The sequence below is a fragment of the Primulina huaijiensis genome, chromosome 11 (assembly GCF_012295235.1).
Source record: "Primulina huaijiensis isolate GDHJ02 chromosome 11, ASM1229523v2, whole genome shotgun sequence".
Lineage (NCBI taxonomy): Eukaryota > Viridiplantae > Streptophyta > Magnoliopsida > Lamiales > Gesneriaceae > Primulina > Primulina huaijiensis.
Window position 1 is genome coordinate 22,288,569 of NC_133316.1, and position 27,515 is coordinate 22,316,083.

The 27,515-nt window shown below is 37.8% G+C and overlaps 2 protein-coding genes, 1 long non-coding RNA gene and 1 other non-coding gene across 5 annotated transcripts; 2 read left to right on the forward strand and 2 right to left on the reverse strand.

Annotated features, from left to right (window-relative positions):
- Nucleotides 1-358: 358 nt before the first annotated feature.
- Nucleotides 359-7,930, reverse strand: LOC140987540 (uncharacterized). Its single transcript, XR_012177153.1, has 3 exons — nucleotides 7,610-7,930; nucleotides 2,588-2,728; nucleotides 359-2,263 (listed from the first exon to the last, which is right to left on the reverse strand). It is a non-coding gene; the product is annotated as an uncharacterized lncRNA (long non-coding RNA).
- Nucleotides 7,931-17,512: 9,582 nt separating this feature from the next.
- Nucleotides 17,513-20,529, forward strand: LOC140987840 (transcription factor TCP4-like). Of its 2 annotated transcripts, none has more exons than XM_073456527.1 (3): nucleotides 17,513-17,741; nucleotides 17,932-20,016; nucleotides 20,135-20,529. In XM_073456527.1, the coding sequence occupies exon 2, from the start codon at nucleotides 18,635-18,637 to the stop codon at nucleotides 19,970-19,972; it is 1,338 nt and encodes a 445-aa protein (XP_073312628.1). In that variant the 5' UTR covers nucleotides 17,513-17,741; nucleotides 17,932-18,634; the 3' UTR covers nucleotides 19,973-20,016; nucleotides 20,135-20,529. The 2 variants fall into 2 exon arrangements, with proteins under 2 accessions (XP_073312628.1, XP_073312629.1); XM_073456528.1 differs by having other exon boundaries at nucleotides 18,091-20,016.
- A 2,006-nt stretch (nucleotides 20,530-22,535) lies between these two features.
- TRNAI-UAU (transfer RNA isoleucine (anticodon UAU)) lies at nucleotides 22,536-22,609 on the reverse strand. The gene has a single exon. It is a non-coding gene; the product is annotated as a tRNA-Ile (tRNA).
- Nucleotides 22,610-23,781: 1,172 nt separating this feature from the next.
- Nucleotides 23,782-26,894, forward strand: LOC140987514 (uncharacterized). Its single transcript, XM_073456047.1, has 5 exons — nucleotides 23,782-25,516; nucleotides 25,621-25,725; nucleotides 26,037-26,206; nucleotides 26,300-26,462; nucleotides 26,566-26,894. Exons 1-5 carry the CDS (start codon nucleotides 25,004-25,006, stop codon nucleotides 26,704-26,706), a joined length of 1,092 nt encoding a protein of 363 aa, XP_073312148.1. The 5' UTR covers nucleotides 23,782-25,003; the 3' UTR covers nucleotides 26,707-26,894.
- The last annotated feature ends 621 nt before the right edge of the window (nucleotides 26,895-27,515 follow it).

Genomic DNA, 27,515 nt, shown 5'->3' on the forward strand with positions numbered 1-27,515 from the left:
GCAGGTAGAAAAATATGCAGAACCCTTTTTGTAATCGATTGTTTTTATTTCAAAAACGAAGGCAGAAGGGACAGCGAGTAGTAAATATTACATACTTTTTATAAAATAATATTTTGCAGCCATCAAAATTTTCACTAACAAGCCTAGTCAGAGTTGTTTGGCCCCTTGCGGCTATTGAGGTCATTAAGCTGCTTCTATACTGGCTTCAAATTCCAAATTCCTTTCTGCAATACACCAAAACCAATATATTCTAAAGGGCCATGATTTCACTTAGTTTGTTTCTATGCGCCAAGGGTTGCATGTAAAGGCAAGAATCTAACCTGAGTTTGGCTTCTCTTACGAGTAACCTACATAAAAAACCAAGGCCACTAATCCACACATCAATTACTTTTGATCTATTGGTGAACACCATCCAATTTCAGTTCTACCAATTGGAACGAAACACTTCAGAAAGCGACTTCTGAATTGTTGCAAATATCATATGGATACTGCATTTCCTAATTTATCGTTGTTGCGGTACACCCTTCTTTTCAAAGCTGCTCTACTTGCACCTCGACTTGAATACTTACACTTGCCCCGTGATGCCACAAAAATATAGCTTGACCGCCAAACAAATAATCAGGTGGCAAGTAGTTCAGAGTGAGACTTTACATAAAAAGGCAAAAAAAATATAAAATAACACTACATCATAACGATTATGTATAAAGATTCCTGGCATCCCAAGAGTCAAAAGTGAGCAGTTCAACACAGGAACAAAAATAATTATACCCATTAGTTCCACAACATAAAATATTGGATGACAGCACAAGTGACCAAGTTACTAATGATACCATTAAACCAATCAATCTCTCGTGTCATTTATTTAGATACAAAAGATGAGTGCTCTAAAAAGCTTTAGCACTTTTACTATTAAGTGCAAAACAAATTAATGCGTTAAAGCATTTACTATTTCTCTTTCGTTTGTATACTATTTGTGCAACGCAAAATATACTATGCCGTCAAGCCCAACACACCTCAACTAAATTTCTCTCTTCACCACGTTTTGAAACAAGAAAACCTATTGCAACAGCATGCAAAATCAAACAAATTTTACAATGAGCGCCTATCAATAACGGCTTCGAATCGAATGAAGGTTTACGATCTATGTATTCACATGATAACAATACCCCAGATTCACAATATACACAAAATAACTAAAGAAATAAAATAAGTCTCCGAAAGTGCATCTTTAATAATTCACACGGCATTTCAAGCAACCTCAGCCTCGTATGGATATTAATGTGGATGCCGACCTTTGCTTTCCCACCACCTAAAAAGGAATGAATATAAATATTGATAACAGGCCACAACCATTCTTTTAAATATTATTGGACAATCAATATCTTTAAATGGTTTTTTATTTCTGGTGTATAGATAGATGAGCAATAGATGCCCTTAATGATATGGAGGACAGATTTTGCCTAAAGAAGTTAAAGATCGGTGAATGTAGAACCTGCAAGGCAAGGTACTTACTGCATGATCTAGAATTGCAATATTGCAGAATATTCAAAAACAAAACAATCATGTAGATGAACTTGACTTATTGAGAAGTTTATGAGTTATGGAAATTTAGACCAGGAGCAGAAAAATTAGGGGAAGGGGCGAACAGTTGACATGGAAAGCTAGTACTTGAACAGGTAAAATTGTGTAGCTGGCTCGCCCTAAACAATTTTCAACTGAGCGTGGGGTTGGTTTCCCATGTTTGCATCAATCTTCCTCTTCGATATCCCCGAAAACCCATGTAATGTGGCAGCCCAAAACAGAAATCACTATCACTCAGGGTAATAAAACATGCCCAACTTAATCACTTATGGTTAATTCAAGTGACAATAACCATCTTCAATTGCGGACTAACAGGGCTTGCTAGGGACTGTAATCCAATTTTCATCCGTCTATTTTTCTTTGAAAACTAAGTCACCTCCATTATCATAACTCCTGTATCCTTCGCTGATTCTTAATCAATGCATGTATTGTTAATGCTCAATGAAACTAGCATGGGGAATGAAGCAGCTAACAATGAACACATAATAATGTTATCCCTGGAGGCCCAATAAGTAACAAGGAAGCACCGTCTTTGACCAAATCACACAATAAGTTCGCACTTCGGGACACTGCACAACCAACTCGGCGAGTTAAACCAATTATCACTCCTTTCCGATTTCTAATGATACGGGTGCAAGGTTCTGCTGATGCCTGCTCGATTATCCACTACGAAATCTCCAACCTGTAACAAGTAAGATCAGCATTAGCAAATTGTAATATTTCGCTATATGTTGCGTATGGAAAAAATTCTTCACTCTTGCTTGAGCTACATGTCCAGAATAAATAAAAGTTTATCATCAATAATGAAATCAGCGTAAAAACTGAAAATGAAGAAGAAAAACCAAGGGAAGGAACTGCCCCCCGTAACAAAGCCAACTCCACACGATATAGTAATGACAAGTGGTGACCAGAACAAACAATCAAAATCTCGGAAAACCCAAAAGAAAAAAAACATAACATGAGAGTTCTCACCCAAAACAGGAAAAAAGAAAAAACATCAGCTTACCTGTGAAGTTGGGCGTTGAATATCCTCTGCAGTTATCGGTTGATTTGACAACACGAAATATCCCGAGGGAAACCTGGCCAATGGCTTCCGGCCCAAGTCCATGACAACCTCGATCAGAAATTGGAGTTCCGGATGCTCGGCCTGTTGGAGAATTACACCCCCGAAGCGATGCCGATCAAGATGATAATATAGTACCCAAAAATGCGGAATAAAATAATCAACAAGGACACAAAGATTTACGTGGTTCACCCAAGATAGGCTACGTCCACGGAGCTACTGCAGATCTTTTATAACTGGAGAAATATTACAACAAGTGTATACAACAATACACTAAATATCTCACACTCCCAACCCGAGTATAACCGAGAAAATATTTTCTCTAACTCACACAAGAGAAAAAACTCTCTTTTTCTTCTCTTATTTACGAAGCTTTGTAATTGCATTGTTTGTTTTGGGATGCATTTTACAACACGAATTATGCACGTATTTATAGATGAAATTTGCCCGTATGAACAAAAGGAACCAATTTCCTCTTCTGCCAAATTTGACGCTGTCTTTAATTGACAAAGTCCATGTGCAATTTTCTAATCATTAATGAAGGTGGCCCTCTCACCTTCTCACCTAACATTTCTCCCACTTGAAGACTTGATTTCAATCATGTTTTCACATCATCAGTGCAGTAGCTCATATCTTCCTTTTCATACTTGCAGTCCGAATGAAGTTGAACACAACTTCAGTTTGTCCATGGTTACCGTCTTCGTGAGCATATCGGCTGGATTTTTACTTCCAGGAATCTTCTCTAGCATCAAAACTCCATCTTCCAGCACTGATCTGATGAAATGGTACCTATCCTGTATATGCTTTGTCCTAGCATGATAAACAGGATTTTTTGCTAAATGAATAGCGCTCTGACTGTCACAGTATAATGTGCTATCTTCAAGCTTCTGACCCAATTCCTCCAGAAAGGATTTCAACCATATCATCTCCTTGCTAGCTTCTGTAACTGCAACATACTCAGCCTCAGTATTCGAAAGCGCAACAATCTTTTGCAGCTTAGACACCCAGCTTACAACTGTACCACCTAATGTGAACACATATCCAGTAGTACTTTTCCTGCCATCTAGGTCACCACCCATATTGGCATCGACAAAACCATGTAAGCCAAATTTTGATCTCCTGAAGCATAAAGAACAACTAGCAGTACCTTTCAAATACCTGAGAATCCACTTAATTGCTTCCCAGTGTTGCTTTCCTGGATTACTCATAAACTTGCTCACAACTCCCACTGCATGTGCTATGTCTGGTCTTGTGCACACCATTGCATACATGAGGCTTCCGACAGCAGAAGCATAAGGAACCTTATTCATATAAGCCTGCTCCTGCTCCGTCGATGGTGATTGTGCTTTGGTTAGTTTGAAATGACTAGCCAAAGGAGTACTCACAGATTTAGCTTCATCCATATTAAATCTGCTAACCACCTTTTTCACGTACTCTTCTTGAGATAACTTCAAGAATCCATTCACCCGGTCTCTGAAGATCCTCATTCCAAGGATTTGCTTTGCAGCACCCAAATCCTTCATGGCAAATTCCTTTGATAAATCTTTCTTGAGTTTATCAATTTCTTCCAGACAAGCTCCAGCTATCAGCATATCATCTACATATAGCAGTAGTATGATATAAGAACCGTCAAACTTTTTCACATAACAGCAGTGATCAGCTTGACACCTTAGGAATCCATTTTCACTCATGAATCCATCAAACTTCTTGTACCACTGTCTTGGAGCTTGTTTGAGACCGTACAAGCTCTTCTGAAGTTTGCACACCATTCTCTCTTTTCCCCGTACTTCAAAGCCCTGTGGCTGCTTCATATAAATTTCTTCATCTAGGTCACCGTGAAGAAACGCAGTCTTTACATCCAACTGCTCCAAATGTAAGTCTTCCTTCGCCACTAGTCCAAGTACAGTCCTGATAGTGGTTAATTTAACCACCGGAGAGAAAATCTCGGTGTAATCAATTCCTTCCCGTTGTTGGAAGCCTTTTACAACAAGTCTTGCCTTGTACCGCTTGCTACCATCATGCTCTTCTTTTAACCGGTACACCCACTTGTTATGTAACGCCTTTTTGCCTTGCGGAAGTTCTGTCAACTCCCACGTCTGATTGGATGACAGTGAATCCATCTCATCTTCCATGGCCAACTCCCACTTGGTTGAATCATCATTTTGCATTGCCTCTTCATAAGTCTCCGGTTCACCTTTGTCTGTCAGCAAAATATAGTGAAGTGCAGGGGAGTATCTATCAGGTGGTCTAATGGTTCTCAAAGATCTCCTGAGTTCAATCACCGGAGTTTGTGGGTCATCATCTTGTGCAGTTTCTTCTTCATCTTCCTGGTTACTGGTTTTCGATTCATTCACAGGAATGTTTGTCAATGGCACTTCATCAGTCTTCTCGACTTCAGGACATTCATCTCCAGCTCCAATGTCTGACTTGTCCTTGTACAGAAGTTTCTCATTAAAGATTACATCCCTGCTCCGAATGATCTTCCGATTTTGGTCATCCCAGAAACGATAACCAAACTCATTATCTCCATAACCAATAAAGAAGCACTTCTTTGATTTCGGATCAAGTTTTGTTCTGCTTGCTGAATCAATATGAACATAGGATAGACATCCAAACACTTTCAAGAAAGAAAGGTTTACTTCTTTGCCGCTCCAAACCTCTTCGGGTATTTTGTAGTCCAGTGGTACCGAAGGTCCTCTGTTGATCAGATATGCTGCAGTGTTAACAGCATCAGCCCAGAATGATTTTGGCAATCCAGAATGCAATCTCATGCTCCTTGCGCGTTCATTCAAGGTCCTGTTCATCCTTTCAGCTACACCATTCTGTTGAGGTGTACCAGGAATGGTTTTCTCCATCTTGATCCCGTTCTGTGCACAATATTTCTTGAACTCATCATCTTCATATTCTCCACCATTGTCAGACCGTAAGCACTTCACCTTCAAGTTGGTCTCATTTTCCACCATGGCTTTCCACCTTTTAAAGGTCTCGTAAACATCAGATTTATTTTTCAGAAAATAAACCCAAACTTTTCTACTCGAATCGTCAATGAATGTGACATAGTATCTCGAGCCTCCAAGGGATGTCACAGGAGATGGTCCCCATACATCAGTATGAACCAGCTCCAACTTTGCTGCTTTCGGTTCTCTACCGCCTTTTGAAAAGCTCACCTTCTTCTGCTTTCCAAAGATACAGCTTTCACATAGTTGGTGTTCAACAGTCTTTAATTCTGGTAGCTTTCCTTTTGACACCAACATCTTCATTCCCTTCTCACTTATGTGTCCAATTCTATAATGCCATAGACTTGAATTGGCTCCAGCATCCACAACTGCTAATGTGTCTCTGCAACTGGAAGTCATATACAATGTTCCAGTTTTCTTTCCTCGAGCAACAATCATGGCTCCTTTGTTCCTTTCCAGGAACCATCACCGAAGGTCACATTGTGGCCTTCATCATCGAGCTCTCCCACCGAGATCAGATTGCGTGTCAATTTTGGTACATGTCTGACTTTGTTGATTTTCCAGACAGATCCATTTGACATCTTCATCCGTACATCACCCATGCCAACAATTTCTAAGGGTTTTCCATCAGCCAGAAAAACTTTTCCGTAATCGCCAGCGATGTAATTATCAAATACATCACGATCACCAGTGGTATGAAACGAAGCTCCCGAGTCCATAACCCAAGAATCAACAGGGCTTTCCATGGATAATAGCAGAGCATCATGTACTTCCTCGGTGACAGCATTGGCATTATTCTTCGTTTATCTGCAGTTCTTTTTCAGNACGCCAGAAGAATAAGTGCACGAATCTCATCATCAAATTTGATGTCCACCGATGTCAGCTGGGAGACAATCGTGTTGAATTCATTTATGTGTTTTGCCACCGAAGCACCTTCTCCCATCTTCAAGTTGAATAACTTCTTCATGAGATGTACTTTGTTGTTTGCTGATGGCTTCTCGTACATGTCTGACAGAATGGTCATCATCTCCTCCGTGGTTTTGGCCTCCGCCACGTTATGCGCCACGTTCTTTGTTAGGGTCAATCGTATGACACCTAAAACCTGTCGGTCAAGGGNCTTCTCGTACATGTCTGACAGAATGGTCATCATCTCCTCCGTGGTTTTGGCATCCGCCACTTATGCGCCACGTTCTTTGTTAGGGTCAATCGTATGACACCTAAAACCTGTCGGTCAAGGGATCATCATCCTCCATCTTTTCCGGTTTCTTTCCTGATAGAGGTTGATGCAGCTTCTTACTGTACAGATAATCTCTTATCTGTAACCGCCAGAACGAAAAATCTGTTCCGTCGAACTTGTTGATTCCCGGTCCCAATCCATCATCTCCGCCCATCACTTCTCTAGCTTTAGCAAAAAATCTAAAAAATCTTTTCTGATGTGGAAGATCAGACAAAGCTGAACCACAGAGCATACTCAGAATTCTTAAGAATTTTCACAACAAGGCTCTGATACCAGTTGTTGGAAAATTACACCCCCGAAGCGATGCCGATCAAGATGATAATATAGTACACAAAAATGCGGAATAAAATAATCAACAAGGACACAAAGATTTACGTGGTTCACCCAAGATAGGCTACGTTCACGGAGCTACTGCAGATCTTTTATAACTGGAGAAATATTACAACAAGTGTATACAACAATACACTAAATATCTCACACTCCCAACCCGAGTATAACCGAGAAAATATTTTCTATAACTCACAGAACAGAAAAAAAAAAACCCTCCTTTTCTTCTCTTATTTACGAAGCTTTGTAATTGCTTTGTTTGTTTTGGGATGCATTTTACAACACGAATTATGCACGTATTTATAGATGAAATTTGCCCGTATGAACAAAAGGAACCAATTTCTTCTTCTGCCAAATTTGACGCTGTCTTTAATTGACAAAGTCCATTTGCAATTTTCTAATCATTAATGAAGGTGGCCCTCTCACCTTCTCACCTAACACGGCCACCCTCCGCCGCGTCTCCTCCGGTAAAATATACAGCAAACGTCCCACCTCCACACTGAAATCTTCATCATTAAACATTAAATCGTAAGAAGAAATCTGACGTACCAACGAGAGTACTCGAGTAGAGACCACGAAGTTTCGGGCCGGAGAAATACCCGACCCGGGTAAAGTTTTCACAGATTGACCGCAGCAGAGTGGGGAGGTGAGAATTCGTTCGGGTTACCGGGAGTTTTGAGGTGGAGCAAGGGAGGAGAGCAAATCATTCTTAGACCCAACATATTTGGGCCGAAAGCCCATGTTTCCATTTTCAGCCCAATCACTAAAAATTGCATTTATTTCTGTTTGTAAAACGGAAGCCAAAGAAAATTTACAGATGGCCCACAAACTTAAAACAAATTGTTTGGAGAACCCAAATATCGTTCTCTTTTCGAAAACCCATTTCACATTTTTTAAATTCCAAAAACAATGAATTATGAAAATGGTTAATTCAAGTTGTTATTACAATAATCTATTATAAGTCTCTTCAACCAATGCGAGACAAAGGTATCATACTATAGGCTGGAAAAAATATAGGTGTAGTAAACAAAATAACATCAGTCAAACTTAAAAAAAAACTCAACTAAATATACTAGGAAAAACTATCTTTTATAAAAAAAAAAAACAAGATATAAGGTAATGCCTCCCTCCAACCATTCAATTTCCAAAATTTTGAATCTTTATGCGAATGAGGTTGAGGACTTAGTGGGCATAGTCTTCAAAGTGTCAGCGTCAGATGTCCGATTTTCATCGAAATGGGAACAAGTGATTTTGATAGAAAACAATAATTGATTAATGGGTTAGCACCGAGTCACTTTGCCTCATTTATTGGTTTTATATATATGAATCGGATAGTTTCAAAATCAATCAAAATTCTCTTCTTTTTCTTTGGGTTTGGGGTGGTGGGCAGTGGCACTTTTGTCAATCGATGGATGCCTTGGAATAAAGGGTGATGGAGTAAAAGACCTTGGAGTTGATCATAAATTGAAGTCATTATTATCCCACACAACACAACAAGAAAGCGACACCGTTGAGGAGGACAAGTCGAATGCACATCTTGAACAAGGCACTTCGCACCATTTCATAAAGGGATGCTATCGCATGCGCGCTTTTAGGCCTTCCTATTCTCCCCCACACATTCACTATCATCACGCCTATCCATCTCCATATGATTCAATTTAAAGGGCACAAAAAAAAATTTATAGTCTGATTTTATGTTTTTGGTTTGGTTTCGAATTGACTGGGATGAGATAAAATTCAATGGGGACGCGTATTATTTTCCAACGCGTTAGATTGGTTATTTATCTATATTTTTCGAACAACTTGTAAACTTGATTTAAAATTTTAAAACATTATTACATGATCATTAAAACACAAATATTTTAACTCTTAGGCAGTGTTTGGTTCATGGGATTAGGTGGGTTTATAGTTTTTTAACTCACCTAATCTCATGTTTTGTACGTTTTTTATTTAATCAAGTCAATCCCTCCTACGAATGATTAGGTTATATTAACTGGGATAAAATAATCACTCCTCACTCTTAGGATTATTTATCCAACTCTTAATATTTCATATTTTTCCAATTTTACCCTTCTCCTATATCTAAATTCACCACCACTTCCCGCCATGACCGTCCACCGACCACCGACTGCTGGGCCTCCGCCGACCGACCGCCGCTGCCGGCCCCACCACTGGGACTGTCGGCCGATCGTCGCTGGCAGCCGCCGAGAACCAGCCGACGTTGCAGGACCGTCGCCGCCACCTCCGCTGCCAGACCACAGACGCTGTCGGACCGCATCCGCCGGAGTGGAAGAAGGAAAAAAGAAGAAGAAGAAAGGACAATTTTGTCCTTTCATCAAAAAATTCAAAATTATTATATACTTAAAAATCTTACCAAACATAATATTATTTTACACTATATATTACATTTCTACGACAATCATTTTCTTTATCATTTACATACTAATCATTAGTTTATTTTATCCTCCAACCAAACGCAGCCTTACTGTGTTTTGTTGGACGAACATAAGCAGTGGCGGAGCCAGGAATATAGCTCTGTCTGGGCTAGAATTTTAAAATCTACAATCTTTTAATATTTTAAATTGATCTACCCCGACTAATATCATGTTAATCCAAAATTATACAAAATTTACATATAAATTTTTTAAAAAAAATTGAGCTAGCCCGGGTATCTATACATGTAACTCCGCCTGTGAACATAAGGATGCGAACAGGACGGGTTGGACCAACCCGGGTTCAAAATCATATATTTGATAGAACAAATCCAGCAAATTGACGATTTTTTCAGCTGGTCAGTTTCCATCGTACAATTTGTGATGAAATGGGTGGAACATTTGATAATTACAATCTTTGTATAAAATATAGTATCTCGTTAAGAATTTTCTGCGGGTCTTAATCTCCATCTACGTCAAACCTTAATTATCGATAATATCAAATACTCCTCATTAATATTTAATTTATTACAATTATGCATAGTCTATGTTTTTAGTTTAAGTGTAAAAACGTGGGAAATTCACTTGTCAGTTTTTTTATATTTGATATTTGTTTAGTAAAATAAAGATTATCATTAAATCATATTATCAATCTTAATTATAATCAATCAAACTAAACATATTATGATTTATTTACCATTAAAATCGTATATAATTACTTTAATTATCACGATATAATTTATCTATATCATAATATCGTTTACACTACCCACGAGTTCGCGATATTTCGGCTCATATAACGTGAAGGCAGCTAGTTTAGAAGCTTGACTATGTGTGACTAATGTCTAGCTCAAATATGATTCTTCAATTAAAGAACTTAAAAAGACCTTATCGAGTCATATATGATAGGACTTTTTATGAGATTCTCCAATTGTTTATAGTGAAGATTTTAATTTCAGCTGTTTTTTTTTTATTTTTTATAGAATAGCAATTCTTTTATCAGATAGTTTTACGGTCGACCTGACATATATCTATAATGAAAAGTAATAATTTTGACATAAAAAGTATGTTTTCAGGAGTTGTGACTGAATAATATTCGCCTCACAGAATTGACTCGTGGGACGATAACACAAAGATTTTTTGGTTTAAAAATTGCCGGAAACCAAATATTTTAATTTATACCAAAATCCACCGTGACAAAAAACTATTTTCATAAATGTGAGTCGTACTACATATGACAGAAGCCAACCAAATGCGATAGTGCTCTATTTTATTTTATAATATTAACTTTTAGATTTAAAATACGACCCAACTACCACATATGTATGAATTATGATAAATGAAAATATGAATTCCAACAATTTAATTATGTAAAAACATGCATCATAGAGTATTTTATATTGACAAACTAAAATTGTTGTAATAAGCGCGTTGAGAAAAGTAATCTTTAATTTTCAAAGATACAATGAGTTGAAAATAATAAATCAACTTTAAGATATTTTCGATACGAGGTGGTCTTACTCTTTTTCGAACTCTCTTAACTAAAATTTTACGAGGAAAAATACAAGAAAAGTCATAAAAATTCATACTCTCGCGACTTCTTTCTTTTTTACCCTAATGCTCAAATGAGACCTTTAATGTTTGACGATGTACAATGAAAAAACAACCCTCAATAAATGCATAGTTATGAGTGGGACAAATGGAATTTTTAAGTCCATAATTATTCCGAGTAGCTCTCGACTGAAAACGTTAATCTAACCTTTACTTGTTTTTCTTTCTTCCTTTTTTTTTTAATAAAATAATTTCATTTATTTTGGCAAGTTTATAGTTTCGTTAATTTATTTTGATTTTCTTAGAGAAACATTTTTTAAAAATTTTATTTTTTAACATATGTTCAAGTTTTGCCAACAGACAGCTCAACGTACGATCTTGCCAAGATGAACTATCATCGTTACGTAAGTGGGTTTTTTTTTTTAAAAAAAACGTGAAATTAGAGTATTTTTTAATTTAAAATAAAAACTATTAAAAAAACGTGAAATTAGAGTATTTTTTTAATTTAAAATAAAACTATTATTATTTAATATTTAATTAAATTGGAGTCCAATCATTGAGAATGATCTTCCCTTAGGATGGTACTAACTCAGATGTATACAAATCCTATCAGGTCGATACGGAAGCAATGTATTAGATATGAATAAAAACGTGGTAGTTAGAAACACGCTTCTTGCATTCTCATTGTATAAATAGGTTGTACCAGACACTTCTATCAAATAATACAATATACAGATTTGCTCACATCAATGGAGCTTCTAGCATAATAGCTAACATGGTATCAGAGCACGAATGAGTTTTCCGCGCAATTTCCGTGATTTCTCTGATTTTTTTTGAGATTTCTCTGTTTTCCATGGCGAGAGGAAATCCAACTCCACCTCTGGCAAATCAAAATCAAAATTCGGTTTCGCATGCCTCCAGCAGTCGAATCAGCTTTGAAGATTCGAGTAGTCCCTTTTATCTTTCAAATGGAGATAATCCTGGTCTGAATTTAGTCTCACATCCACTTACAGGTGCAAATTACAACACCTGGAGCAGAGCCATGACTATGGCACTTACCGCAAAGAACAAATTAGGATTTATCGATTGCACCATTCCGCGGCCGCCTCCAGAATATTTGCTGTATGGCGCATGGATACGGTGTAATAGCATGGTAATATCCTGGATTTTAAATTCTGTTGTGAAGGAAATAGGTGATAGCTTGATGTATATTCCTACGGCCTATGAGATTTGGATCGATCTTAGAGATCGTTTTCATCAAAGTAATGCGCCAAGGATTTTTCAAATTAAGAAGCTGCTAGGTGGTTTACATCAAGGATCAATGGATGTGAGTGCTTATTATACTCGACTTAAAACACTATTGGATGAATTGAAGGATTTTCAACCAATCTCAGTTTGTCACTGCGGATCGATGAAGGAATGGGTGAGTTACCAAAATCAGGAATGTGTAATGCAGTTTCTGATGGGTCTAAATGAGTCCTATGCTCAAATTCGAGCTCAAATATTGATGATGGATCCTACTCCACAATATCTAAAATATTTTCGATTGTCATCCAAGAGGTGCGGCAACGCTCAATTCACCATGACATTTCCAAGTTGTCACCAGATTTGAATGTCTTATATCCTAACGTGGCTGCTGTTAAGGTTTCTAAATATGTGAAAAATGACAAGCCTGCAGGTGGTAAAGTAGATAAATTTTGCTCCCACTGTCAGTGGCCTGGGCATACTGCTGATAAATGTTTTAAGTTGCATGGTTATCCTCCTTCACATCCAAAGTATAAACCACAACAGCAACCACATAAAGAAGGCATTGCTATGGCACATGCGAGTTCTTCTACTGCTGAATCACCATTTAGCTCAGAACAGGTCAAGCATCTCATTGCTCTCTTAAGTTCTCAGCTTCAACATGGACCTGGATCTTCTCAGGCTTCTCCACAACATGAACCCTCTGTTTCATGCTTCCATGGTATATACTCATTATCTCTAAGTTCTAATATCATTTCAAATTCTAGTTGGGTGCTTGACACAGGGGCCACACATCATATTTGTTGCTCTTTCTCCCTGTTTCACTCACATCGACGATTTGAGTCCACCGTCACTTTACCTGATGGTTCTACTGTTCCTGTCACATGTATTGGGAGCATATTTTTGTCACAGAGTTTGATCTTGAGTGATGTGCTGTTTGTCCCTCAATTTCGTTTCAATCTGCTTTCCATCAGTGCACTTACCCAGAAAATGTCATATTCAGTCACTTTTTCTTCCAATCTTTGTCAGATCCAGGAGTCCGTGACGGCCAAGATGATTGGGACGGGTAGAAGAATTGGAGATCTCTATGTTCTTGAACTTCCAAGTATTTGTACTATTTCTGCTAATAAGTCTGAACTTTGGCATTATCGTATGGGACACCCTTCATTCACTAGACTATCTGTTATAGGCAATGAGTTGCACTTCCACCCTGTAAATGACACTTTGGATCACTGTTCTATTTGTCATCTTTCTAAACAAAAAAGGTTACCTTTTACTTCCAACAATTCTCTTTCAGAAAGTTCTTTTCATTTACTTCACATTGATGTTTGGGGTCCTTTTCATCCGATAAGTGTTGAAGGTTATAAGTATTTTTTGACGATTGTGGATGATCATTCTCGTTTCACTTGGGTATACATGTTAAAGGCTAAGTCTGATGTGCTAACAATTTTTCCAGAATTCTGCAATATGATCTTTACACAATTTGGACAGCCTATCAAATCAGTTCGTGCCGATAATGCCCCTGAATTGAACTTTTCCGATTTTTTTAAATCTAAAGGCATTCTTGCTTTTCATTCTTGTGTTGAGAGGCCACAACAAAATTCTGTTGTGGAAAGAAAACATCAACATATACTTAATGTTGCTCGAGCCTTAGCCTTTCAATCAAGTATTCCTCTCGTATATTGGAGTGACTGCATACTGACAGCTGTTTACTTAATCAATAGAACTCCTTCCACCTTGTTGTCCCATAGAACTCCTTTTGAATTGCTGTACCATAAGCAGCCTTCTTATCAACACATGAAAGTGTTTGGTTGTCTTTGTTTTGGCTCCACTCTTTTACATGGTCGAACCAAATTTTCACCAAGAGCAATCAAATCTGTGTTCCTTGGATATCCTCCAGGCTACAAAGCCTACAAACTACTTAACTTGGACACCAATGAGATCTACATTTCCAGAGACGTCATTTTTCATGAAAACATTTTTCCCTTTAAAGATGATTCTTCACATCCAGCTGATCTTGACGTGTTTTCCGACACTGTTTTGCCCACTCATATTGACTCCTCTTCTCCTTTAGACGTCCCTTTCAATCATCCCCAGGCCGTTCGTTCTCGTCGCATTCCTGTGCAACCAGCTCATTTGCGTGATTATCAATGTTATGCCATTAAATCACCTAACATCCCTTCCTCTACTGCTCACCCCCTATCTTCAGTTATTAATCCCAGTAGGTTATCCCCTTCATATCATATGTTTGTCAATAATGTTTCTTCAATTGTTGAGCCTCAAACCTTTGCCCAAGCTGTTGTTCAACCTGAGTGGAAAAATGCTATGGATGAAGAACTTCGAGCCTTAGAGAGCAATGGCACTTGGTCTATTGTTCCATTACCTCCTGATAAACGCGTTGTTGGGTGTAAATGGGTGTACAAAGCAAAGTTTCGGGCTGATGGTTCATTAGAGAGATATAAAGCTCGGTTGGTTGCCAAGGGATACACTCAACAAGAGGGTATTGATTACTTTGAAACATTTTCCCCTGTTGCAAAGTTATCTTCTGTCAAAACTCTCCTTGCCCTTGCAGCTGCCCAAGGATGGTCCCTTATGCAACTAGATGTTAATAACGCTTTTTTGCATGGTGACCTCGATGAAGAGGTATATATGGCGTTGCCTCCTGGTTATCAACGCCAGGGGGAGTCTTTACCACCTAATGCAGCGTGTAAGTTGCATAAATCGTTGTATGGACTTAAGCAAGCTTCGAGGCAATGGTTTGCAAAGTTCTCTTCTACATTGGTCAAGATGGGTTTTGTTCAATCTACTGCGGACAGTTCCTTGTTTATTAGAGCCAATGACAGTGTGTTTCTGGCTTTATTAGTGTATGTTGATGACATTGTCATTGCCACTAATAACCACAATGAAGCTGCCAGTTTGAAGAGCCTCTTACATAAGCAATTTAAGTTGAAAGATTTGGGGGAATTGAGATATTTTCTTGGAATTGAAGTTGCAAGATCATCTCGAGGTATCTCAATATGTCAAAGACACTATGCTCTCCAAATAATCAATGATGCGGGATTACTTGGGTGTAAGCCGCGCACAACTCCCATGGACTTTGGATCAAAACTTAATCAAGATGATAGTGAATTACTTGCTGATCCATCTGAGTATCGAAGGGTGATAGGTAGACTTCTATATCTCACCATCACACGCCCGGATTTATCTTACTCGGTGAACAAATTAAGTCAATATGTGTCCAAGCCAAGAGTTGCTCATATGCAGGCTGCACATTCAGTGCTTAAGTACATCAAAGGTACTGTGGGCCAAGGACTATTTTATGGGTCATCATCTGATCTAAAGTTGAGTTGTTTTTCAGATTCAGATTGGGCTTCATGTCCCGACACAAGAAGGTCAGTCACTGGCTTTTGCATTCTGCTTGGGGAATCACTGATTTCTTGGAAATCGAAGAAACAGCAGACAATATCTAAGTCTTCTGCGGAAGCTGAATACAGGGCTATGGCCGATGCTACTTGTGAAATTATATGGCTGTCTTCACTTCTTAAGGATTTGCATGTACAACTCCGTGAACCAGCTGCTCTATTCTGTGATAATAAGGCAGCAGTGCACATTGCATCTAACCCGGTATTCCATGAACGAACTAAGCATATAGAGATTGACTGCCACTTGGTTCGTGAGAAGGTTCAAGCTGGAATAATCAAGATTTGGCATGTTTCCTCGAAGTTACAACTCACAGACCTATTTACTAAGCCTATCCTACCTGTTCAGTTTCGTTTTTTGCTCTTCAAGATGGGAATTATTAATATTCATTCCTCATCTTAAGGGGGAGTATTAGATATGAATAAAAACGTGGTAGTTAGAAACACGCTTCTTGCATTCTCATTGTATAAATAGGTTGTACCAGACACTTCTATCAAATAATACAATATACAGATTTGCTCACATCAATGGAGCTTCTAGCATAATAGCTAACACAATGATATTGTTGTTTATTATTTTTATTTTATTATTTTCATAAACAAATAAAAAGTCTAATCATAAATAATTTTGATTAGAAACATAAATAACTGAGCCTTTAAGACGAATAGGGTTAATTATTGAAATGACGAAGGTATATAATTAAATAGTATTTTATTTATATTATTGTTAAACCAAAGATAAATAATTGATAATGCATTTGATATAATAGTTAAAGTGATCAAATATTTTTCGATAAGTAATTAGGGTAAAGGGGCCCATGCATTTTGCTCTTAAATGCATTTTATAGTTGCTATTTAGTTTGGACATCTAATCATGGTTTGGTAGTTTTTATCCATATAGATAGTGTTCTCATCCACTTAACACATGCCAGGTATACTTAGTGATGAATCATGACCACTCATCTATACATCATGATTGAATGACAGAATGAATGATCTTGATTTATCCAATCAATACATGTGTCATGTGTTGAGTGGATAATGACACTAGATTAACGTGAACAAAACCCCTAATAATTGCCATAGTATCAAATTTGAGCAAAGGATGATGCTGTTTCTTTTAAGCTAAGCAAGAAAAAAAAGTTAGGTATCCAAAAAAGAAAATGCTCTTTGCATCACAAAAGTTTTTATGTTGAGATGGTGGGATACTTTTTTAAAAGTGTATTTTTCTCCCATGAATTTCAGGACTTTGGGAAGAGCTATTTTAAAAACAAAACACGTCATGGGTCTATGGAAAATCATTTCTTTTTTTTTTTATTGACGAAATCGATATTTAAAATGAGTCTTTTATCGCTAAAAATGGAAGGATCGAGTTCACATCCAGTGTTATAGGACAAGCCACACCACCCATCAATAAGCCACAAAAGGGTGCAAGAGGCCACTTTCAATATGGGGTGGTGGTGGCACTTTGGAGGATCTATATTCATTCCGTCGCACCACATTCTCACAAAAAACACACTCATTTTATGATTTTGGGGTTCTAAATAAGCAGCAAATGTTGGAAAAAATGTCTTAAACATTATCCAATGGGGACGTTATGGAATATTTATTTTACACTATCATCTGTATTATAATGAGAAAAGGATAGAAGGGTCAAAAGTTGAAACAAGTAGCCATGATTTTCCTTTTTCCTTTTTTTTTTTTGGAGTCAAAGTAGCCAAGATTTTTATTTTATTTTTGGAAAGAAAAGTAGCCAGATTTTAAGTGAATGAATGTAAAATTTGGGTCGGCATTGATTCTTTACAAAAACAGCAGCAACAGATGCCCCATTAATGATAACACAGAAAAATTTAATCTCCATTCTGACCCAAACACTGCCACCCTCATCACTGGCATCAAGGCCATCTCACAGGAGGGAGAGAGAGACAGGTACTTAACCCAAAATTATTCCCTTTTTATTTGCTCTTCATTCATCTCTTGTGCTGTTTTGAAAATGAAACATTTTCAAGAAATTTACTGTTGAGGTTCTTGATTAAGCTTGCTGCTTCATTCCGGGTGGTGGAAAATAATTTATCACTCTGTTTACTTCTAATTAATCCTGAGATTCTTGCTGGTACAGATTACAGAGTATAATAGAGTGTATAGCCCACCGTCAAAAGCTGTCTAAAAGCGAGAAATATAGATATGGGTTAGGCTAAAACATTGGTGGACTCACTCTTCTGAAGGCTATATAGCTTTTGGGGTTTAATGTGATGGAATTGGGGCGGTTGATTTGCAGGGTATTCAGGGGGAAGCAGAAGGAGCAGATTATTCTGAAAATCGAGAGGAGTGTAAAGCAGAAAGTGGGGATATGCACTGAGGAAGAAGCCACTGATTGAGAAGAAAAAAGTATTTTGAATCAAAAGCTGGAACAAGAAAGTAAGCACAGCAACAGGGGTCTGAGCCTGGATTCTCAGAGGAATCCTCACCATTATCTTTATCAACGCCAGAATCAAAACCAAGTTACATCAATCTTAAGAAATGTAGTAGAACAAGGAGAAGAGGAGGAAGAGGAGGAGGACCAGGAGAGCGCATTAAAGCACCACCGCCGCCGCCGCCACCTCCACCATCTTGAACAGCCGGGACCATCCCATTTGCAATCCCAAGATCCTTTTGAGCAAAGTCAACTGCTTTATGGAAGATTAGAGCCGCCCACAAACCACCACTACAACCAGCAACCAGGGCCGCCACAACAACCCCCGCAACCACCAAAGAAACGTTCTTACTTCCCTTCGTCATCATCCGTGGAGCCTAATGCTGAACATGCGAGATTGGAAGAAAAAATGGAAGAGTGCAGCCATCACCACCAAACCTCATCGAGATTAGGCCCAAGAAACCCTGGCGGAGAGATAGTGGAGGTACAAGGTGGGCACATTGTGAGGTCCATTGGCAGAAAAGACCGCCACAGCAAAGTTTGCACGGCAAAAGGCCCCAGGGACCGCCGAGTGCGCCTCGCCGCGCATACAGCTATCCAATTCTATGACGTTCAAGACCGCCTCGGCTACGACCGCCCCAGCAAAGCCGTGGATTGGCTCATCAAGAATGCAAAAGCTGCCATTGATGAGCTTGCGCAGCTGCCTACCTGGAACCCCATTACCACCTCGGCACCTAATGCAGCTTTTGAGCAAGATGAATCCCAGGAAAAGCTCAAAGAAGACCAGAAAAGGCTCGAAGAAGAGCAGCAACATCGAGAGCTTGGTGTGCACCAGGGTAATTTGGTGATAACTAATGCTTCCGGCCATTCAAATAAAAGGGCAATGACGATGCTGGGAAGCGAAGACGAGCAGCAAAGGTTGCTGCAGAGAGGCAACACGAATGACCCTAATGCACAAAGTGTAAGCATTTTGCCTCCCTCTTTGGACTCTGATTCAATTGCTGATACCATCAAGTCCTTCTTTCCAATGGGTGCTTCCGCACAACCTAGTTCATCAGATATGCAGTTTCAGAATTTCCCAGCAACAAATTTGATTCCAAGAAACAATGGACAAAGCCAAGATTTAAGGCTTTCTTTGCAGTCATTCCAAGATCCAATTTTGCTCCACCACCAAAGCCAGCGTACTCAGCATCATCAGAACCCCAGCCACCACACAGAACAAGCACATTCACAAGCGCAAGTTTTACTGAGTGGAATTCCACTGGGGTATGATGGAAGCGCTGGTTGGCCAGAGCACCACATGCAGCATGCAGAATTCAACCGCTTCCAGAGGTTTTCAGGTTGGAATGCTTGTGGAGATACTGCTGGTGGGAGTGGTGGAGCTGCCACGGCTGCAGGATACTTGTTCAATTCACCACCAGCGCCACAGCCGCTGCTGCAGCAGCTGTTAGGCCAAAATCAGTTTTTTCCACAGAGGGGACCCCTTCAGTCCAGTAACACACCTTCGATTCGTGCTTGGATGGACCCGTCAGCAATATCAATTGCCACTGCTGATCACAATCAACAGCAACACCATTATCCAGCAGTTGTGCCAATTTATCCATCATCAATGTCTGGCATTGGATTTGCCACAGGAGTTGGTGGATTCTCCGGGTTTCATATTCCTGCACGAATTCAAGGTGATGAAGAGGAGCATGATGGCTATTCTGACAAGCCGTCCTCTGCTTCTTCTGATTCTCGTCACTGAGTTATAACTCACCAAACCAAATAACTCTGTTCTCCTACTAACAGGTGGAATTCTTGTATCCCTTTTGCAACTTCTCTAATACCCAAGTGTTTTTCAACGTTTGCTCAATGCATTTGGCTTAGAACTCATGACATGTTACTGTTGAATCAAACACACTTACAGGCTTACGAGTTGTTAAAGGAGAAATCAAGAGCTTGTGACAGTTTTCAAAGCTTCTGCTGTGGGTTGACGTGGAAGTAGCGGAGGAAGTTTGAGTGAGTTCCAACTCGACAGAACCTGCCGCGAGGCAAATAATAGTCCTGAGTTTATTTTCAGGTTTTTCCATCCCAGTTTGCTACTCCGTAATAGATGTTTGTTTTATGCTTTGAGTTCATTATTCAATGTGTGAATGAGCTGGTAGAGCTCAATTTTATTTCATGCCAAATGCTTTGCTTCAAGTTTTCTATCGTTGGACTCGTTATGCTGCTGATATTTCCTTTCTTTTGTCGTTTGCCATTACTATCTTATTAATTCCCAAATCTTGTAACAGCTTTATAAGTGAGACTTGCTTTAGTTAAGTTATTTCTCACATTGGTACTTGATAGAGCTGATCCTGTTTGATCGAAAAATATTGCATTCCATCCTAGATAAGACCCGATGAATTTGTATAAGCAAGCCTTCCCTCAACCGTGGTGATGCTGATTTCAGCATCTCAAGTGTGGGAAACAATCATTCATCTGGGATGAAAAAGAGACTTCATTTGTGGTTTTTTGGTTGTTAGCTATACTGCCTACTGATGTGTCATCCTTCCTTTGTCCCCGCATCCTTCCTTTGTCCCGCTGAAAGAATTGTTGAATTGACCCTTCCTTTACATCTCCATCACTTCTCAGTTTTTGGGGAGCATTACGGGAAGTGTCAGCCTTCGATTGTTCACATTGCAGTATATGGTTAGTCTCTTATGGTTGCAAAACGAATCTCAATTTCATGTTATGTCATTGATCTGTTAAATGGAGGTACCTGCACAAATTTGAGCGTCATTTCATTAGTCATTATCGGCTACTTGGCCTTTTTAGGCTCGTTTGACAGCATTAAAACCACAAGGTTGAAAAGATCTTTCTGGCAATTTAGCAGACAGAAATCTTGAAACCTTACCTTTGATGTTCAATGCCTAATAGTCCCCTTTGATGTGCTTAAAATGCTTTGAGCAATCTAAGAGGGCCACCAAAATAAAATTCTGATTTTAGAATTGAATGTTTTGATAACTGAATGAGTAAAAGACGAGCTCGTTATGATACTTAGAGTTAGAATGAGATGCCATTAATCAACTTAATCCGTTCAAATAGTAGGAAAGAAAAAGAAGACAATCTTGAAAACCACCAAAATATCCGGTACTTGGCCATAAATTCTTGGTCCCCTGTCCTGTCCTGCAAATCCGTCCGCCTCTTAAAAATCTCCCAGCCAATCTGGATTAAATAACCGAAGAAGGAAAATGGCAATGTTTGTCTCATATGTAGATGGTGACAATTGCTTGCTGGTTGTAATTATGACAGAGAGGCCTAACGAACAACAGGGATTTCACCACACTGTCATTTCTTGACACTGTCTCAAAATTTATCCCCCGAGTAACAAAAAAGAATGGATTTCATCGTACAAGTGTGAGTCTGTCTGTGTAAGTGGGTTATTTTCAGGTGCAAGGGTAACACTCAAAACAAATAATTAAGGTCAAAGTTTACTAGAATGTCTCTATTTCTTCAGGTGTGTAGATTTTGATACCAATTGTACACGCTAACCACTCGCCCCACTCTCTACTATTTAGACATTGTTCGATAATAATGTACTCATTTCCGATTAAATTTATGTTTAAAATATTGCTAAAATAATTAAACTTAAATATAATTAAAGCATTTGTCAAAAAGAGAAAATAAAAACATTAACTAAATAGTCCCTTGAACATGCAATTTAAAGATTGGGCCAGTTCCGTAGTAAAGGCAGAATCAGAGGTAGACGAGCGAGTAGAAAATACAGCGTTTTGAAATTATTTTTTTAGCAGCAAAACTAATCCGGTGGTCCTATCCATCCTATTACACTACTAAAGCAGGAAAAGATTTAGCTTTGAAGTTAGTTACTTTAAAAGATATAGAATGAATTGAAGAAGTAGATGACCTTATTTATGGACAAATAAAGGTTCTGTTTTATCATTCACACCAAATGATACTCGCTGTACTAAAATCGGGGCACATTTGATATTCGGGAGGACGATATAATATATGCCACATACACAAACCATACGTATATACACATACCATTGATATATTTTTAAAGCAACAAAAAAAAAAAAAAAAGAGGTGCTGTATTTCTTGAATCGAAATCATTTATATGATCCAAAAACTTGTATAAATTTTTTTTAAATTCTATTTACTTTAAAGGTTTATGTGTGGTTCATGATTTGCAATTTGCAGTGAAATCTTCATCAACTAGCATTGTAACTTTCGAAGAATTCCACCAATTTAATTAATTTGATGATATTATTCCAAAATCCAAAATTTGTGATTAATAAAATTGGTACTTACATAAATACAGGTTTTGGTCCCGGCGGGGCTCGAACCCGCGACCTTCGGCTCATAAGACCAACGCTCTAACCAACTGAGCTACGGGACCTTTTCGAAGCAACTATTTGTGTTTATTTAAATAAATAAACTTTAATCATTTACCTCGTTACAGCGAGCGGATTCGTTTGTCTCGATTCAAATCTCACCGAACCAAAGCAAATATACGAATTTAACATAATATTTTATTTTATAATTTCAACTTAATTATTTATTTATTAGATAAAATATTTTGAGGGTTTCAATTTAATTCAATCTTTTACTCAATCAATTAAAATACAAGAACAATACCGACTGTTTCGTTTTTTTAAGTGTATTTTTTAATACAAAGTTAGCATAAATAATATATTTATGTACAAATTTTATTGAAGGGCATATACGTAAAACAATATTACTTGTTTTTTTTAAAGTAGAAAAAAGAGTAAAAAGACAAAAATGTGTGTGAGACGGTTTCACGGGTCGTATTTTCTGAGATAGATCTCTTATTTGGGTCATCCATGAAAAAGTATTACTTTTTATGTTAAAAGTATTACTTTTTATTGTAAATATCGATAGGGTTGACCCGTCTCACATATAAAAATTCGTGAGACCGTCTTACAAGATACTTACTCAAAGGTAAATACACGACTCCGTTAAAAATTACTTTTTATGTTAAAAGTATTACTTTTTATTGTAAATATCGATAGGGTTGACCCGTCTCACATATAAAAATTCGTGAGACCGTCTTACAAGATACTTACTCAAAGTTAAATACACGACTCCGTTAAAAATTAAAGAATCTTGTTAATAGATGCTAACGCACGTTATGTGTATCTTTGTATATCTGTCAAAATCTTTGCACCGTAAATGACAAAACCGACCGGTGGCGGAGCTAAGGTTGCCACTATGTAAAAACAAAAACTTCTTTTGTTTGTTTTCGCGTAAGTAATGGGTTTTGCTGAGGTCAAGGTGGACCTAATCTTGCAAGTCCTATCCATCGGCTTAACATTAGAAAGATTTGCACTATACTTTTGCATACATGTTGATTCTTGACCACACTTTCTACGCGTAGTATGATCCTGATTTAACATGTTTTCTTTTAACTATTTCATATTTGTTATAACTCAATATCGAATTCGATATCATACTTGAATTTATATCTGTCTCACAAAATTGATTCGTAAAACAGTTTCACAAAAATTTTAATGAGTAACTAAATGATATTTTTTCACAAAAACTATATTTGAGGGTAATTTTTCTTTCCTTCTCACCCATTTTTATCTTCCCTTATGGGGGCTTATCTTTTTTGATCGGATCAAGCCTTGCCATATTTTGAATGTAAATCTTTAAAGCTATGAAAATATTGGCAGTGTGGTGTGTGGTCCGGTCCATGCTATGAATTTAAAGATTTGAAAATCTTACCATTTTTATTTGTGTGACGTTAGGGATAATGTCTTTTTTGACGAAATAAGTTGTTCCCCGTTATTTATGTGGCAAAATTTGTTTTTTCAAAGAATCATATGCATTAATTCTTTATCCATATCTCTGTTAGAATCTCAATGGCCATTGCCAGAGCCATTTACTAAATCTACGGAGCTTCTTGGTGGTGAAATACATATATGGAATCTAGCAAATTATGAATTGGGAAGAAAAAAAAACAGAGAGAGATGAAATTGATGCATGGGCATGCAGTACAAATTGAGGGGGACCTCATACATTTCTTCAAAAAGCTTTACAGCCAACAGAAAGATACCCTCAAATTGGTACACGCATGCAAAATCAAAACTTTCTTTGATTCACTGGCGTTTTTCCTCTTTTGGAAAATCCCATTTTACTGTTAAATCAAGGGTCTAAAATGGGTAAGAGAAGCAAGGAAAAACAGAGAGGGAGAGTCGGTCTAAGGATGGAAAAAAAAAAGAGTGGTGCGAGGATTTGGGCGATATATATGAATGGGAGAGAAGGGTTAAGCGTTCAAATAGGATGTATTAGATTTTCGTAACAAAAGTTTGAATTTTATTTTATTTTTGTAAAAAAAATGTCTTTATTTCTTGTCCCATTTCGTATATATATATAACTGATGTGATCTTTCTCTGAGAATTTTTTCGCAACTGGGTTTGAGAAAAATCCGAAGTTCTCAGATTCTCTAAATATCTTTCATTTTTTTTTCTGCATAAGCTCGCAGCATAAACAGAAAAACAAAAGGTAACTTTGTTTGGTTGATTGCGTGGAGTTGTTCTTGTTTCCATATAAATGGGCAATCATGACTGCATTACCTGCAAGATTTTGCGTAATCTGTAGGATTTTCTATTGGGTTCTTGAAATTGTTTTAGATTTTCCGTTTTGAATTGTCTGTGATGTTTCTCGAGATGTTGGGTATATGAAAAATATGGTGGGTGCAATGATTACTCATCCGGGGTGCCATTTAAATTCGAAGACCTCTGGCTTATTTTGATGGCTCAGAGTAAAAATGGCAGATGAAAAACATATTTCAAGGGGTGGTAATAGTAGATCAAAAAAGGACAAGCTAAAGAAAGTCCCCCAAAGAGGATTAGGTGTTGCCCAGCTTGAGAAGATGAGATTGGAGGAGCAACAGAACAAGGATAGTACTGAGATCTCCAGTTTCAGGACACATTTTCCCCCTTCTCCAAATTCAATTCCGTTGCCAGCCCCATCGCAAACTAATATCCCTTCACCAAATGCATTGTTTAGGCACACACCGTTAGTCTCCAATAGTGAAACTGTACATCAATGTTCAGTATCCAAAGCGATAATGAGTCCCCGATATGGTGATTGGTCGACCATTTCGAATGGTGAGTTCAATCTTGAAGGGGAAAGTCGAATGTTAGATAGTCATGGATTGGCATTTCAGCCTCGAGTGAATTCATCATATGATACAAATGCCTCAGTTTTACCTCTTCCTAGCGTGCCTCAGAGATCACACCAATCACATCAACTTCATTCTTCTCTGCCTTCTATGACTGTGAGTTGAACCATGTAAAACTTAATGCAGAATACACTTTATTGCATTGTAGTCATTTGATTTATCTTTACATTGAGAAATCAATTGATCTATGACAATTGCAGGCGAACCCATCGCCATCATCTGTGTTAAGTTACCGGATGGAGCTCCCTTCAAACCAAAATTTTCGAAGCAACAGTTATATACATTTGTATCCAGAAGAAGATAAGGTATACATCTTCGCCCTTATGATATATTTGTGTGTGTACTTACTGGTGAATGGATTATGGAAATTGAAAAATTATGTTGGATTATGGAAATTGAAATATTTGCTGGTGAATGTTATGCTTCATGGATTTGTTTCTACTTTATGCTACATTGTCTATTTTTTGTATTTATTCTTTGAGAACATATTTCCAATGAATGCCGTCTCAAAATGCTGATTTTCTGGATTTCGTGTTTATGTAATCAAAGGATTGATCAGATGTTTTTAAGGTTTGTCATAGGCTATGTCTGATTTGGTTGTGACGATGAAATGTAGATGGTTGGCATGAAGAGGGCGTACCCCTTTTCTCTAGAAACTCCACCGGCCCCTTCCTTCAATCGAAATTTTCATTCTACCTATTCTGCTTCCATGTCTAAATCTGAAGAATTAAATTCGTGTAGCAACAGATATACAGTTCATCTGGAACCAAGAAACAAATACACCAGGTTCTAACTATTTAAATAGTAGTAGTTTCTCGATTTCAAGAAAATTCTGCACTCTTTCTTGAATATACTGACCGAGTTTACTGAATTTTCTAGAGAAGGCCCTTCAAACTCCAGTCCCCTGCATGAAAGAAACCATAGTGAAGTAACCACAGATACCGGAAAGTTGAATGGAGATTTTCTATCGCTGGCTCCTCCAATGGCTGTTCCTCTGCTTGTTAACTCGAATTCCAAGCATGCTCTAACTTGTTTAAGCCAGGTGTACAACCAGTGATGGTTAAAAATACACCGTTCATTGTCCTTTTTCGTTTAGTTTATTCACACTACTTAACTCAAACTTATGCTTATATTACACTGAACAGGAAAATTCCAAGAGTCAAATCCAGGGAAGTGGAGCGAGTGGAGCAGTTGAACAGCCTTCTTTCAACTTCTTCCCCATCGAGTTGCGTAACAACCAACCTACAACCAAGGACAAAACAATTGATCTCAATCTAAAGCTGTAAACCTTAATCTTGTCTAATAGAGACTGGTCTAAGCGTAAAATTGTTCGAGTAACGAACTGTTTGTAAACCATTTGATCGTTATGCCTTTCAAATATCTTCTTATACATCATGTTTCTTTCAAAGCTTCGATTATTTTCAAGAAACTATAGCCTATATATACATGACCTGCCAAATGTTTGTATTTGCTCAAGCGGTTGCTAGCTTCCATGTTTTGGTTTTTTTCCAGTTTCATTTGACTAGGATGTTGGATTTTGTGAGATTGTCTGTGTAAAGTCCAAAAATCCACAAATCCACTCACGAAAAAATTTAATTCATCATTATGTCATGTGTTTAATGGTTTATATTATGAATTTACATACAAAAGTTAGTTTGATGTTTTTCAGGTATGGGTATAATTCTGGTGACGAAGGGAATCGATACTAGCATGAGAGCAAGATTAAAGAATTTTAAAACAATATATGTTTATTATGCAGTTTTTATTTAAAACTAAGGTGTTGTATTTAATTTTTAAAAAAATATATGGAAAATAAGTTTTTTAAAATATTAAATTTTAAGTCTTATGGGCCAAATTCTGGCCCGTATGCTTTTCTATTAAAAAATTTGGATCCAAACGTAACACGGACAATTTTTTTCACTTTCTTGTTTTTGGATCCAAAGTAGCCCACGCGAAGGGTTGCGGGCGTGCTCCCCCACGTGGGTATGACATATGTTTTTCATGTTTTTTTTTCTTGGCCAACTATGTCTAGGGTCCGAGCGTGGTATTGTATGCATGATGCATGAAATTGTCGTCAAGAACTTAAAGAATGGCT

What these genes read in the sequence shown, in the direction of transcription:
- LOC140987514 (XM_073456047.1), top strand. Translation starts at nt 25,004, where the DNA reads ATGGCAGATGAAAAACATATTTCAAGGGGTGGTAATAGTAGATCAAAA. An exon ending in TGTATCCAGAAGAAGATAAG is followed by an intron (nt 25,726 to 26,036) that starts GTATACATCTTC and finishes GATGAAATGTAG; the next exon opens with ATGGTTGGCATGAAGAGGGC. An exon ending in CTCTAACTTGTTTAAGCCAG is followed by an intron (nt 26,463 to 26,565) that starts GTGTACAACCAG and finishes TACACTGAACAG; the next exon opens with GAAAATTCCAAGAGTCAAAT.
- LOC140987840 (XM_073456527.1), top strand. Translation starts at nt 18,635, where the DNA reads ATGGAAGAGTGCAGCCATCACCACCAAACCTCATCGAGATTAGGCCCA.